At 38.3% G+C, this 16,048-nt stretch overlaps 1 protein-coding gene across 1 annotated transcript in view; it reads right to left on the bottom strand.

The window, feature by feature from the left end:
• The window catches only part of PDE11A (phosphodiesterase 11A), a 126,095-nt gene that overhangs the window by 6,312 nt on the left and 103,735 nt on the right, over positions 1-16,048 (bottom strand). Inside the window, exons 16-20 of the mRNA XM_031554288.1 lie at positions 15,466-15,566; positions 11,315-11,392; positions 9,877-9,940; positions 6,775-6,849; positions 4,838-4,921 (exon numbers count right to left, since the gene is read on the bottom strand). Of these exons, the coding sequence (XP_031410148.1) occupies positions 4,838-4,921; positions 6,775-6,849; positions 9,877-9,940; positions 11,315-11,392; positions 15,466-15,566 (402 nt within the window). The remainder of the gene's footprint in view (positions 1-4,837; positions 4,922-6,774; positions 6,850-9,876; positions 9,941-11,314; positions 11,393-15,465; positions 15,567-16,048) is intronic.

The following is a 16,048-nucleotide window of genomic DNA, read 5'->3' as shown; positions in this document are numbered from 1 at the left end:
TACAATATTTCCGTATGTAAAATTGTCATTGAGAGTCTGAGGGAAAAATGTAGTCTTAGTAAACGAGGAAGGGCTGTATCAGGACGTGGCAGTATAAGAGTGATTCTTAAAGCATACCTTTCCTTCTGTTCTGCAAAGGAATATTGAAATATTAATCTCTTGCCTAATAATTGTAAGTAGATTATAAACTTTTGGGGAAAAAAATCAATGTATGCACATGCAGTCCTAATTGAGGTGTCAAAGTCAATTTTTTGAAATGGAGAAATTAAAGCATGGACATTGGAGACTTCTGTCTTTTTATTCTACGCTTTGCAGAAGCTCTACTGATACTATGCTGTGCCTTTAATGTTTGCTAATGAGTAGAATAAATGTTTTTTGCAATTACATCACCATTGGGGAATTACTCAAAAGATGGACTTAATTACAAGGCCAGACTGTAGGAAGATGGGCATATCCAAGCACATAAAGTTGTAGACAAAGCAATTAGATTTCTTGCCGAGTACTTCAGTGTGATAAGGGTAGGCTTTATCCTTCTGCATAAAGTCTAGTACTACATTTAAAATACTTGCTAAAATAAATAAATATTTCTGCTCTTTCCTGATTTTTCCCTAGAATCTAGAATGAAGTAATGTGAATTCAATTTTGTATATACTATTATGTGTTAAAAGCTCTCCTTACCCAAGAAAATCTTGAATACTAAAAAACAGCACTAAAATGGAGCAGCTCAACTGAGCACGAGGTAGAGGTGAGCAGGGCAACCTCAGGCACGCATAAGTTGTATAAGCCATGAGCTTCTTTATCTTCCACAAAGACATCTCCCTTAAATTTAAATAGCTGCTGTCATTGTCACTGACTACCTGACTATGTATTTATCTGCCTAGAAGCAGAGTGCATGGCCTTTGGCCCTGCTATTCATAGCATTACTGTCTCTGCCTAACAATGCTGTGAACAGAGCTGGGCTTCTCTTAGTGTCTTTTCTTTGAAGTGAATCACTAATGCTTTGATGTTGTTTGTAAGGAAAAATAATGATTAAAAAGAGTAAGATCTTCACTATCCTGCTCCATCTGCTTCCCACAGAGAAATCTAATCTGAGTTAGAAAAAATCTGCAACTGGTCCTGCATTAGATGTGCACAAGCCATAGAGTCCAGGGCAGGAATCTGTTGGTGTTGAAACTCTTAGTATCTTTACAGGAGGTTCAGAGAGGTAATTTGTCTTAATGATTGAAGTGCTGTACATGTTACAAGAACGTTTATGTCCAAATAGGTACGGAGTGCTTTCTCAGTATAGTGAATGCAGCTGTCAGTGTAGCTATAGTGTTTTATTTTCAGTGGGATGTCTTAGATTTTCTGCTTGAGTTGCATGTGATTCCCCTTTATACAGTGTTCTGTGAAAAAAAGGGGATGATTACTTCATATTGAAGCTACATTAATGTATTTGAAATGCTCTACAGATTGTGGAAATGTATTATTCCTTACAAATGATTATTCTAATATGCTTGTTTCTCATCTGTCTACTGACTAATGCTTTTATTGCTGGCATTTTTGAATGAAGAGCAAATATGACGCAGTAAAGCATAACTAAAGCCCCTAAAATCAGAACTTCAGAGTAAATGTGTGGCTGTTCTGCTACTTAGGGCAAAAACTTTACTGTCATGTAAAAATACTCTGATCACTGCAGTAACAAAAAAGTAAATTCAATAAAATTATAATTTCCCAAGTGTAATAAAAAGCAATGAACAAAAAATTGGGAAGCTTTTATCTTCACAGTCCTTTGATACACAGTATGAAGGAAACAGATTTTATTACTGTGGCATTTTGATATTGGAGGTGGCCAAATTCCCAAGTCAAGCAGCATATGTGGGGCAGAGTGAGGGAGCAGAGCCACAGCTTACCTTGTGCCAAGAGCAGAGTCATGCTTACAGAGCAAACACAAAAAGGTTTTGATTTAGACACTGATATGGGAAATCTGTATATAATTTTTATATCCCAGTTATTATGTATCTACATATATTCAGCTTCAAGCTCCACATTAACTTATATAGCACATATTGTAGACCTTTTCATGATGGCTAGCAGAAGGTTCACAGATCTTGAGGAATTGCTAGTTGCTTTTAAAACTTCTTACCAAAAACAAACAAACAAACAAAAACAAAAAAAAAAAGACAAAAAAAAACAGAACAGTTCCAGCCAGGTGAGCAAAGGTATAAATCTCCTTCTGTGTGCATGCACTGCTGTGACACCCATCTCCCTGATGAAGGAGGCTTGATCGTCCTTCCCTTGGGAGAAAAAGTGCACCTCAAAGTTGAGAGCTGTTCTGAGGAAAGGCAGAAAATTGAGTAGATGCATACAGAGGAGGTGGATAGTGCCAAATCTCCGCAGAAGACTGATCAAGTCCCAAAGAATCTTTCAGAAAGGAGGAGAAAAGCATAAGGCAGGGGGAGGCCACAACTCTCGATAAAGCTCTGTGAAGTATACCGAAGGTTGTAATTATCAAATGTTCTTTGTGGGCACTCTGGTATATGACTTAACTCATAAGTCTGGACTGTGGACAACTTGGTTTGTTGCAGCACAGCCAAAGACACCAGAGTGCTCATTTAAGTCTGGGTTAAGAAGGTCCTTCTATATTGCACACTTCAAAAATCCAAAGCTACCAAGAATAGTTTACTCTTGGGACTACTTCAGGGGCCTCCTGATCTTGTCAAAGCAAAACTCCAATCTGATTTCAGTGGGAGTTGAGACCCACTTTTGCTGTCTGAGTGTCAAGTAAAATGGAGCACAGCATTAGTCCTCCCTCAGCAGCTGTGTCAGTATGGATGCATGCGTTTCCCTACAGAGCTCTCTTTAGGCCTCTGGGCACCAGGATGTGTCCAGATAGACCAAGGACTTAATCACTTGCATAAAGTAATTATATGCAAAAGCCTTGAGTTTGTTCTTTATTGACTTAATGTTGTAATTTTGGTATCAAAACAAGTGTCAAATGTTTGTCAAACATACTGCTTATAAAAGCTTTGTGCTAGTGAGCTATATAAGTACTGCTAAGATTTTACTAATTTGTCAGCTGCCACTCTGCCTCTTTCTGTTGCATTCGTAATGATGTAACCCATTCTGTCCCCACATGCAGTCCCAACAACAGATTATAGAGGCTAGGATTTTAAAGAACATATTTAGAAAGGAAAAAATTAGAATCTAGGACTTTGTCATAGTTGGAGCGTGCTCAGGCAGCCCTAACCAGAAGATTTAGAATGCCTGAGTACACTGCTGATGTGATGTGTATTGAGGTTTGATTAAGCTGGATATGAAAATTAAAACTTGACTACACATTCAAGAGAGAATCTCCTGCAGTGTGATACTATGACATCAAGTTTTCTGTTTACCCCTAAGGCTGGTGCTGCAATGACTTCCAGGTTTGATGGTGTCTCCTTTTTAAGTTGTTGAGCAGCAGGCTAATAGCTGCACAGCATGATACAAAGACAGCAGAAAACAGGGAAATCAGTTGTGAATATATTCCCCAGAGATCTCCTGCTAAGATGGAGCTAACTAACCAGAGCATTAGTGCTAAGATCTAGTCTTCTCATGCAGAGGATGGTCTGATGATCAGTTCTTCCTGCTTTATTGCACTTTTTCAGATAATAAATTGTGAATTCTGATATAATATGCATTCTAGTGTAATATGAACTATTATACTGAAGGGAACATTGTTTTTAGAGTTTTCCTCCAGTGTCAGTTCTCCCTACCCACTGGTGTCAAAGATGAGCTTAATATTTTAAAAAAATGTAACTTTCTATGGGTCCCCTGTGCTTGCCTTGTCTTAATTGGTTGAAACCTATGGATTTACAGTTTATTTTATCCTGATAAAGACTGACACGAGAAAGCAACAGGATTTCCTGTCAAAGCATTAGCCCACCTCACTTTTGACACCAGCTCACATTCTTGCTGTTACACAACAGGGGTTGCCTTTGCTACTGGACAGTCCCTTCTTTAGTGGCAATCCCAAATGCCATGAGGTAGAGTGGGTAGGGGAAGCACATCATCTTTCTTAATAAAATGGAAGGTGGTCTCTGTGGTTTCAGCATGTAGGAAAATTCTGGCTGACACAGTTATCGATGGTTAAGTTTCTATAGTGTCATTTTCCATTTATCATTCTGCCTGTGTAGCTCTGCTTTCTGTGCAGATAAGAGAGAATAAGTTGAAATGGTGAAGTTCATGTTATGCACAAGTCAAATTCCAAAGCTAGTTTAATCCAATGAGAGAAACATTATTCAGAGCCCAACCAAGTAGTACTTGAGTGTTTATACCATAACCAAACATCCAAGCAACCTGTATAGAACCATTTAAAAGATTAAGGTCCCAGTTAAACAGCACATAGGTTAAACTACAAATCACTTGTCATTGACCTTAAAGACTTGGCCTAGGGAGTCCTTTAACAATTTGAAAAGGAATCAGAAGGAAGTGCAAAGGCTCAGCCCTGAGTATCACCTGGATCACATGTATTTGGATGTGTTCCCAGGCACAGGCTGACAGCAGCACATGGTGAGTCCATCCCACCAGCACCACCCTGCTGAGCACTCCACACCTTGCACAAAAAGAATCAGTTTGTCTCAAACAAAATAAACAGTTACCTTAACAGCTTTCATTACTCACAGAGAAATTATATTTACAGATAAAACTGTCTTCAGGGAAACTGAAGATTTCTGCATAGAGTTCACTCTCCTGTTAAACTCGAAGAGAGATAAAGCATTCCAGGGGCCTTCAAGGCTGCACAGTAAGCTAACTCTTTTCCCTAGAGAGGCAAGAACAATCTTCTCTGGGCTCTATAGGAGCAGTAAGTAAAAATTACCTCATACAATGGCATGCAGATGCTATCAATCCACTCGAGCTGCAACCTGGGTAGTTCATCTTTCCTGTTCCGATCAAAAATGGCCTGAATTGAGAAGGGAACAAAACTGTCATGGTTTATTACACCAGAGTATTTTACAGGCATATCATCCAACACTTCAGAGCCATGATCAAATTCTTACAACCAGAACGTTTTGTAAACTATAGTCAATCTTTGCAATCTTTCTTATTGCTTTGTCTGGCATGAAGAACAAAACGTTTATTTTCATTTCTGTTTCTAAATTTGTAGGGTGAATGTATTTGAATTTTACAAGTCCATAATGTAAAATAAATGTTCTGCAGTTGGGGTTGAGATGGAAAGAAACCTCCTGTAGAAATGTATAGTAGATACCTTTGAGCAGATTTTTTTTCTTTTCTCACATGAGGTCTGGGCTGGCTCCCTCCCTCCCAGCTACAGACTCTTTTTGGAAAACCAGCCATGGCCATGAAGCCAAAGCATGGGGAGTCAACAGACCAGTCTGGGGAACAGTTATTAATTTATTCTTCTGGAAACATCTTAATTCAGTGACCTTCTACAGTCCATAGAGAGTAAATTAGAGAGACCTAAGCTGGTGTTTAAGAGGCACAATTATTGGCTATACTGCTCTATGAGAGGAGATGGAAGAAAATGAGTTCTCAAGGGTTTGAATGTGAGTTTCCTCTGTACCCTGTTGGAGATCAGCTTTTCTTTCTACAGGATCTTAATCCTCCTTCTAGTGGCTCATCCATACCATTCACGGAAGTTTTTATTCTCTGAAAATCCCAAATTTTAAACCTTTCTGGTGTTTCAGTGGAAAGTCTGTTCTTATTCTAGGCTCATCTGCCCCCAGCTTGATGTCTCCTCAGAAAACTTAGTTTCCTTCTTTCCCTTCCCACAGTCTCTAGGCTATACATATTAAATACTTGGCTGACTTCTTCTAGTTGTGTCCTGCTCTTTCTGACATATAGTTATCACACAGAATATCTAAATGACATGGAGCTAAAATTTGAGGACTTAGTCTTAATTGAGAATCTTGTGTATGATCTTGGAAAACTCTATTTCCTGTTAAAATCATTTGGAAAAATACTGCCCTTTTCAGATCTTTCCAAGGGCAATGCAATAAAAAGACCCTTGAGATACAAGAGAAGGTAAGATCACATTATCTTGCTGACTAACAACTCTCTATCTGAACACTTTCTACAAGCTTTTTAACCTTTATTTCATTACATCACCACAAGTAGTATGCTCGTGTGCCAGTTATCAAACAGAGAACAAATCTGAGCCACCAGAATGAATATTTTTAGAAGCAACAGCACTTGGCTTGTAAGTTAGATTCTTTTCAAGACTTTCTTGTTTCCTTCAGTTAATGGCTTGTAAATGGTTTGAAGTATTTAACCTGAATAAAGCTCTCTCTTCAAATCACTCACTGAACATTTTAATGATCTTTTTTTCTTCATTCTTGTTTGATACTTTATACCCATCTACCTATATTCCAGTTAATTTAACCTTTCAATCCATGTTGTGTTTGGTTGCGTAGCTACAGAAATGCTTTTCAGTATTTGATATATCAAATAACACATAGCAGACAGCAGCAGCTTAATTTCCTAAGTGTATCGTGGTTTTATTTGAAATTATGTATTAAAAATAATACCTTTTGCTTAGAAAATTGAATGACAGAATAACCCTGTGAGAAGGTAAAGAAAACAGAGATTGGCTCAAAGGAAAAGTGACTCTGTTGCCTGTACTGCTTTTTATGTGTGAACTTTCAGTGCATCTCCTTTTTGGAGAGAGCTTTTGTTTTATTCAAAGATATTTATTTCCGTACCAAAATGCAGTTGTTGTTGTTTTTTCCATGAATCCAATTATATTTTCTTATCCTATTCAAATAAATAACTATTTCAGAAGTGATAAATACTTACTGAAGGAATGAGTTTCAGTTCAGATCTTTCTCTATCTCCTTGTTCAAAAAACTCACTGGTTACCAGCTCAGCTGCCTAAAATACAAATCACAATAAACTTTAGAGGACTTGTAACATAACTTTTAGGGTACTAAGTTCTTGCTTAGATCATTACTTCAGCCTGTGCTTTGCTGTAAAGAAGTTAATAGCCCTAGTTGCATGACTGATGTCAGGCACATGTTTGTATACTTTTAAGAGCGGGGCACACAGGTGGATATAAATAGCCATAACCAGAAAAAGTCATATTTACCACTTTTCAATAGGGAATCAACTGGGGAAAGACATTGCAGTGTGGAGGCAGCACTCTGTAGTTGTGTGCAACTTAGTAAAGTATTGAGAACAGAATAGAAAATGATAGCTTCTTGTTGGCACGCATAATTATGTCTGTAAAAGTGCTCTGTAAAATGTAAGAGCTCTCTGGGTATTTACAGGCTGTTGCCCTGTATAAACAACTTCACTTGTCAAAGGAACTTAATTAACCAGTAACCTCTGTTGTCATAATTTAATATGAAATCAAAGTTTTTGTTCTCCACTAGACTTATTTCCCCCCCCCCCCCCACAACTGTCATCACTACAGTACATATGAGCTCAGACTATGATTATCATATTGAATCAAAAGCAAGATGTGGTAGGTTGGAAGTTGGAACATGCCTTTCCAATTTTTGTGAATGAAGATTGTTATTCTGTTCAGCATATAATCTCAGAAGTATATGAAATTTAATAACAAAATTAATAGGAATTTTAAAAAACCAAAACAGTGAACAATTTTGATATAATAGCCCTTTCTAAATGCAGGGCTTAGAAAGTCGGTACAGGTGGCACTTGAGATACTGAAGGAAAAAAAAAGGAAACTAACTTACTGAAATCAGAATTCAGTTCCTAAAATTCCTGTCATGCCTGATTATAGTTTTCAAGTGATTTTGAGGTAAGACGTGATTTCATAACACCACAGCATAACAGGGTGAACCAAGAGAACCTGTACTTTATAAGTCTCGAAATTTCTTGATCTAGCAATTGCACAGTATCTAACATACACAAATCCTGAGCTTGTTAAACTTGAAATAGGGAGTACCAAAATAAATTGGAAATAGGTGAAGTGGTGTTATAAAGTACTCTTAAATCTTGAACCAGGCTATCACGCAGCTTGGAACTTTATAACGTATGTAATCCCAGTACACTAATAAAATTTTGGATCAATACTCCAGACAGAGGAATAATTTAACAACTTAACAGCAATTAAGTGTTTGCCAAGTGCATTGCATAAAAATAATCAAGATGTAGTCTCATCCCTGTCCCACTGCTAATCTGATCACATTTCTCCTTGTGTCCCTTTCCCTCTTCTTTTGTCCTTCTGTCTGTCCTCTCTTCCTAATATTTTTCTTCCAACATTTCATCTTTATTCGTTTATGCATATACTTCAGTTTCTTTCTCCCTTACTTTTCATATTTTTTTCCTTTAGGCACACTCGAGGTCCAACTATTTCCTCTACTTTTCTTCTGTGCACTGATTAGCTTCCCTGTTCAACCAGCTAATGTTTCACTCAGATAGGGTTTTTCAATACATAGTGAACGTATATGCCAGGCTTCAGGGGAATTTTCAAGTGCAAACCTCAAAAATGATAAAGTGCCAGAACGTTCAGCACTAATTGAACACCATAACACAAAGATTCACAGCATGGGAAACAGACCCTACCTGATATTTTGGCTGTCAAGGAAAATTGAGAAGCTCACAGGGGTAAAGAGGAAAAGCGAGAAGAATTTGCACGAATTGCAGCAGTGACTAAGTGGCACTTTAAGGTCTTGTGACTTATTTTCCTGCAGAATAAGAGCAAATGCCCTGATTTCTTTGAGAGGTGGTCACTTTCTGGGCAAGAAGAGATAATAGCCTTAGAAGGACTATTGTTCTAGTCTGCTTGTAAAAGCAAGAAAGAAAGACTCATTAGACAAAACTGCAAACTGAGCTGAAGCCCTCACTTCATTAATGCTTTTTTACTGGGTTACCGTGTGCGTGTTATTTTGGTACCGCTGCAAAGGAGTGCAAGTCCCTTCCCTTTCATCTCCGGTTACATTGTGTCCCTATCCAAGAAATCTGGCTGCTCCTGCCTTGACAGCTAGCTCACTTGTCCAGCTCCTCACCTTCAACTCATCTTTTTAGCTGTCACTTTCACATTAAGCCTGTCAAACTCATTGCAGCTGCTCACCTACACCCGGTTGTGCTGATATATTTCCTATTTGCTGCATTATGTTGCATATTTCTCCAAAATCCTATCTCACTACCCAACCTGCTACTAACTTGTTCTGGACTTTAATGAGGGACAGAGAATTACTAGTACGGGAAAGAAGAAATATTAATGAAGGGTGCAAAGTATGGGAAGATGGCTAGAAAAGGGAAAATTGCATGGTAAAGGACAAGAGCATTAGAATAAGCGTTTGTTTAGTAAGCTAGACACTTACTTAAGTGTGTTGTAATTATTTGCTGTAGTCAGCGGTTGGACCTGAGTTTTATGTATATATTTCTACTGGACCTACTTAGCAGCAAAAGCCTGAATCTTTCTTTGTTTCTAAGTACAGGATGCTAAAAACATCTCTATGCTACACTCGTCGTTTTTTTTTTTTTTTTCCCTAAAGTTGATAAAAATGAACATATTCTCTTATACAGAAAAATTTGATGTTAATCAAAGTTTGCAGATCATCTTCTGATTAAGGGAAGATTCTGCCATGACCAAGGAAAACTTTAGAACAAACCAAGAAAGTGCAGCTACATGTGGCTCCTGGTTTTCATTGTTGTTGTTTAATCTATCCTTTTATTGATATGGATTTAAAAGGTTAATAAGAGGAGAGGTTGTAAAACCAGATCTCCTCAGGTACCAACGTGCTGCTCACCAGCATGCATACATGGAAAGATTAAGCAATAAAGTATTTCTTACAGAACCCCCTGCTATTTTTTATAGCATTAATACTGCTGTAAATTGATTCCAGTTTCGGTCCCTTGTAAGCCAGGGCCCTGGGAATATTGTCCCGCCAGTCCCGCCTCCTCCCAGCCCTGCTATTAATCATGGCTTGCCTGTCTTGAAATCTCCCACGGTTTGGTCACAGCTCCAAGGTCACAGGCTGTCATTAGCATTGATCTGAAAAACAGAAATGAACAATACAAGCTGAATCAACCTTTGTTGGATTTCTGAACAACTCTGCTCTGGATGCATAAATAAATAATATATATATGTATAAAATGTCAGCCCTGTTACCTTCTTTTCCTCCTGAAAAGAATGACATGTTTGAAACCCCAGCGATCAGCATGGCTTTTACATCACAATTGTGCCCGGGAAACATAATTGTATTTCAAGTCATCAGACAATGAATTTTTGGTATTGTGAATTGCACACTAGAAAAGTAATGGCATTGCAAGGGAATAACAGCTAATGTTGCAGTACTCCTGATACTATTTATATAAATATATATACCATATCAATATAAATACCAGAAAGCACGTACTTCACATGATATAAGCAAGGGTATTATTATATACTAATACCTGCAAACTGGATTAATTTATATGCCTATTTGTAAGTGACTGCTGTTGCAAGAGAACCTATAATCACAGGAGGCAACCCAGACACTGTTTAAGCAGTTTCTACTGCTCATCTACAATAAAAATTTAAGATTTACTATGAGCTATACTGTTCCACTGTAGTTTAATACCTAGCTACAACCATGTTTTATATGCATTAGAAGAAAGAAACCATTCAGCTGTAGAAAGCGTTTATGTACAGTACATGATGCAGATAAAAGTCTAGGAAAGTTTAAATGAAGAACAAGGGCACTGAAAATGAAGCATCAAATATATTGCCTGAATCTGAAATTAGGAGTGGATGAAATGATATGGAAAACAGAAAATGGCTAATTTCCTTGGTTTAAAATAATTTCCAGAGGGAAACAGTATTTTAACAAAATTGAGATATAATAAGAGATGCATATACAAATATGCACATTTATGTCTCAAGTATGGGGTACACTCCCACCATTTAAAGTATCTATAGGGTGCATGCTCAGGTCATTCTTGAGTGTTAGAAGAGTACTGTGTATCTGCAAATTCCCAGTTACGGACAACAAGAATGGAGAGAAACATAGCCTGTGACAGAAAGCAGCTGAGAGGAGGAGAGAAAAGGAAGCAGAAAAGGAAGATCTTTGGGTCCTAAGGCAGAGTACCGATGCTTTTTTGAGAAAAAGGAGAAAGGCTGAGCAGTAACTGGTAAGGCTGGGAGAAAGGGAAAAATACGTGACAGAGGCAGAAGTAGGAATGGAGAAGGTGAAGTTGTACTGATTATACCTCTGCTAAAGTTTAGTAACATTTATAAATCGTATCATGTGTTTCAAATCACAGATTGCATTTTTAAAGCAAGCTACCTTCTTATTGTAATCTTTCCTCCATGACGTAAGAATCTCCTTTAACAAATATGGTTACATGTTGAAATAACCAGAAAGCAAGAAATGGTAGTGCTCACCGAAATATTTCTCGATGGTTTTTAGCATTCCAATCATAACCACCTTTACTGACAAGTTCAAAGAATTCTGTCCTTCTCCTGCAACAAAAACGGTTGTCAGAAAGGGAAACAGCCACTTTCTGGGCAGCGCTGCAGCAGAAACGTGGTTCTCTGAATGATACAATATCATCGCACCTCATTTATTATTGTTGAAGACATTACACTGACAGTCCATTTAAGCGAAACATACTAATTTCCGAACATGTTCTATAAATGTCTGTTACCAATGTCAGAGCTGCCTAGTAAAAGCAATACTGTATTTATAGCCTCTGCAGATAAGGAAATAAATGATACCATGGAAGCATGAAATGTCTGACTACAGAAGTGGACAGACAGACAATAGAAATACTCCTGAATTATGCACACACTTCACTTTACTTGTCCTTGCAAAATGCTTTTTAACTCTTGGATTCCGGAGGGTTTTTCAGAGCCCTGTAATTACTGTTATTTCCAACAGACGGAACACAGAGACTGTGGGCATCTTTAATGTGTAGTTCTCACTGACTTTAAATTAGGTATCCCTGCTGGACCTCATGCTTTGTCTTTCAGAAGATCTTGCCAGTCTCTGTGAATAGGGACATGTTAAAGCTTGCTTTTTTGTTGACTATTGAGTACCAACATTTGGACTTGTCATAGTCCGTAATTTTATCACAACTCACACTTGGCCTTCAAAGGACTCTTATTGCACACAGTGTGACCACACACACAATACGCAACAGATCCTAGTATGACAAAAGGTACAGAAATACAGAGCAACTTCCCTAGAGTGATACAATATATTAGCATCAAATCTGGAAACCAAATACCTATGTTTTGGATGACAGTCCAGTTTTTTGTCTCATGTGAGAATCCTAACTGGAAGAAGTTTACAGAGTTTTATATTTTTCACACTTACTTCAGCTGGGCTGAAATTTTCCACAGTAATTACTGAAAGCATAATCTGGATGGCATAGACTACAATTTTTATACTCAAGGGGTTGCATGCTTTTGGGAACATTGCCCCCAGTGAAAGGACAGAATTGTACAGGGGCCTTTACATAACAGATTTTACAATGGCAATTAGAATACAGATGTAGAGATAATATGATATCCTATCCCTTATGTTTCTTGAAATAAAATATTAAGAATTTCACATTACAGAATTGATGAGTACAAATTATTTCATTTTGAAGTGTTGATTATTCTGGGAAATTCATATGTTACTGGAAGTCAATAGTTTTTAAAGCTGAAAGGTCAGGAACATGAGATCCCAAAAACCTCACACATTCAAATTTAAAGTATATGGGTTCATAAAAGCAGAAACAGAAAATGTTAAGAATCTTGCTTTGACATCCTCAGGAATGGATGCCAAAGCTTCAGTCTAACACCACAGAGGATTTCTAGTATGAGAGTCAACCTGAGGAAAGCATCCATGTATAAGGAAATAATTCAGTGCTTCCTGCTGGTTGCTTAGGCACAATGTCCAACAGGAAGAGTTTTAATGCTATTAAGCATCATAGCATGCCAGAATTTAAGAAATTTTGCAATGCTTTTGAGTAACGTTGACTCTTGTGTATAGTCTGAAAGGGAAAGCTAATTTGCTGTACAACAAAACAGCTGCTTTACAGTCCAGTGGCTCAAGACATCATTTCAGTTGATTTCCATAAACATCATTTTGATTCAATTATTTTTCTTGTTGTATTATCTGTGAACAACATTTAAAATTATCCACTAAAATTAAGTACATTTTCCATTTTGAAATTTAGCTGATATCCTCTTTGGACATTATTTCTCTGCATTAAAAATAGAAAGACCACTTGACCGTGTAGTTTTTCGGCCTAAGGCAGGCAGCAAAAAAAAACTCCATTGTGTCTGGCTTCCATTTGAAAGTCTTGCTGCAGATTCTCTCCAGGATTAGGCTTTCTGGCTCTTCCACAGGCTGCATGGTCTCAGACAGGGCAGTGCATGGTGCCATGCAGGGCACCTCTAGGTCCTTTCTACTCATCCTCTCCCTGACAGCACAAACCAATTGTGCATTCCTGTCATTTACAGTTAGACAAGAGAATCTGTACTTAAACATCCCCATGACCCTTGTATCCCACTTAAAGCTGTCAGCAAGTTCCACTGCCATAGCAGACCTCCAGATCCTAGCAAGCGTAACAGACTGCTTCAAAAATTGTGTGCCTAAAAGGATTTGTCTTCCTGAGGATCTTCATATCTACAAACGTGGGCTAAAACTATTCATAAAAACCTTAAGTACAATTTCTTTGAGAATACACTTGCAGAAAGCAAAGAACATCAATGTCTCTGCTGCCAGTATTGTTCAGAAACAGCTCTTTATGTAATAACCCAATATTGGCAAACATAGCAGCATCCCAGTTAGTATTTTTACAATTTACAGTATAAGATGCATTGTTGAACAGTTAGAATTTCTGAAGTTTTCTGGAAAATTCACGTGGTAACTAACCAACTATTAGTACGCAGTAATTGAGGAATCTATGTTCACCTCTCTCAAAGTTGAGGGATACATTACCAAATAATGTATGAGATAGGATGCTAATGGACATCCGACAAAAATTCCTAAGGATGAAGCCTTGTCAAGGCTAGAAAGAATCATAGAATCGCAAGGTTGGAAACAACCTGCAAGATCATCTAGTCCAACGTCCTCTCATTACCACTGCTACCACAAGCACTAAACCATATCTCACAGCTCCTCAACCATACACCTCTTGAACACCACCATGGATGGCGACTGTACCACCTCCTTGGGAGGCCATTCCAGTGCCCGACCACTCTCTGAGAGAAAAAGTTTTTCCTTATGTCTAACCTAAACCTCCTTTGGTACAACTTGTGGCCATTTCCTCAGGTCCTGTTTGTTGCCTGGGAGAAGAGGCCAAACCCCTCCTTATCACAGCTTCCCTTCAGGAACTTGTAGAGTGCAATGAGGTCTCCCCCTCAGCCTCCTCTTTTCCAAACTAAACAATCCCAGCTCCCTTAGCTGCTCCTCATAAGACTTGTGCTCCAGACCTCTCACCAGTTTTGTTGCCCTTCTCTGGACACGCTCCAGGGCCTCAATGTATTTCTTGTAGTGAGGGGCCCAAAACTGAACACAGTACACGAGGTGCAGCCTCAGTAGTGCTGAGTACAGGGGGATGATTACTTCCCTGCTCCTGCAGGCCAGGATGCTGTTGGCCCTCTTGGCCACCTGGACACACTATCAGCTCATGTTCAGCCAAGCATCAACCAACACCCCCAGGTCCCTTTCCTCTTCAAAGTTATCTAGCCACTCATCCCCAAGCCTGTAGCACTGCATGGGGTTCTTGTGGCCAAAGTCCAGGATGTGGCACCTGGCCTTGTTGATCCTCATCCCATTCACCTCAGCCCAGCGATCCAAGGTTTCGAAGGCAGCACCCCAAAGCTGGACACCTGATGGTGCTCTCCCTGCAAGACAGCCAGGTACATGCCAGAGAAAAGGCTCCAGCCACATCACATGGTGGTGGCATCATGATTCCTCCAGCCTCATGCACACTCCAGTCTTACTGCAAATGTAGCTTGGTAATAACAGTGTTTGAAAACACAACGTAGCATCAACTTGAAGACTACTTAAGAGATCTGACTTGCAGATGAGAAAAATGGAGAGTTAAACTTTCCACAACATATTTCTCTTCTGATACAAGTTATCTTCAAAAAGCAACACGTACGTGTTCATTACCTCATTATCCATCTTTTTTATTAAGTATAATATTTTTAGCATAGATTGCTAGAAACACTAAAATGGTGGATAAGAATTCTAAAATGTCATTGATTTTCTACATATCTGAAGAAATATCGCATAAGGGACAGAAGAATTATGGCAGCAAACTGTAGCTGATTCCTGGGATTGCTTTCAAGTATGAGCCCAGGACTTTTCCCTTGTCTTTTGTCGATGTAGACATTACACATTAAAGCAAAACTTACTTAGACACTTGAGATATTTCTATTAGCCTAAAATATACAAAGTATTAGACTAAATCTTTTCAACCACAGCTAAATATTAATTGTTCATATTATATATCCTTATTGGTATTTAATAGGTCATTAGAGTACATGCTTCGAATTTTCATTTCTCAAATACAAGAAATGCCAATACTTACTCAAAATACAGAGTGAGGTCTGTTGCCAATATCGATTGCTTTAGAAGCTGCATAAGGTCACTGTAGTCCTTAGAGGACAAGTTAGCAAAGATGTTGTGACCCTATAATGAAAGAGATAAAGAAGGTAAAGGACTAGCAATCAATATTGGTTTTTAAAAGGTTTTCTAACTCTTTCTAACAGTCTACTGTTTCTCTCTAGCAGAGGCCTTTTCTGATTCATGGCAAATCTATGACAAAATAATAATGTTAACACTGTGGAGATTACATCGGGGTGTAAGATTTGACAATTGTAATCAAGCATCTGGGATGTTTTACTAAACTCTGCTGAAATTATAGCCTCTTGAGGAAAGATTTACTCTTTACTCCTACCCTGCACAGACTCAGTTTATGGAGGAAAACTATGGATACATCTCAATCTTTCCTCTTATTAAATGTTTCTGGGAGCCAGGCATTTCAGCTTTTGAGTTGTGCTCCTAATAGATTTATCTGTGCTGCTGCTTGCAGGCACACAAACTGCTGTTGGAACAGTCAAAGACACTAAATCAGTTTTTCATTCAAAACAGCCTGTTTGCTCACTCTGACC

The sequence above is a fragment of the Meleagris gallopavo genome, chromosome 7 (assembly GCF_000146605.3).
Source record: "Meleagris gallopavo isolate NT-WF06-2002-E0010 breed Aviagen turkey brand Nicholas breeding stock chromosome 7, Turkey_5.1, whole genome shotgun sequence".
NCBI lineage: Eukaryota > Metazoa > Chordata > Aves > Galliformes > Phasianidae > Meleagris > Meleagris gallopavo.
Note: the sequence above shows the minus strand (reverse complement) of the source record. Positions and strands in the feature narration are given on the sequence as shown.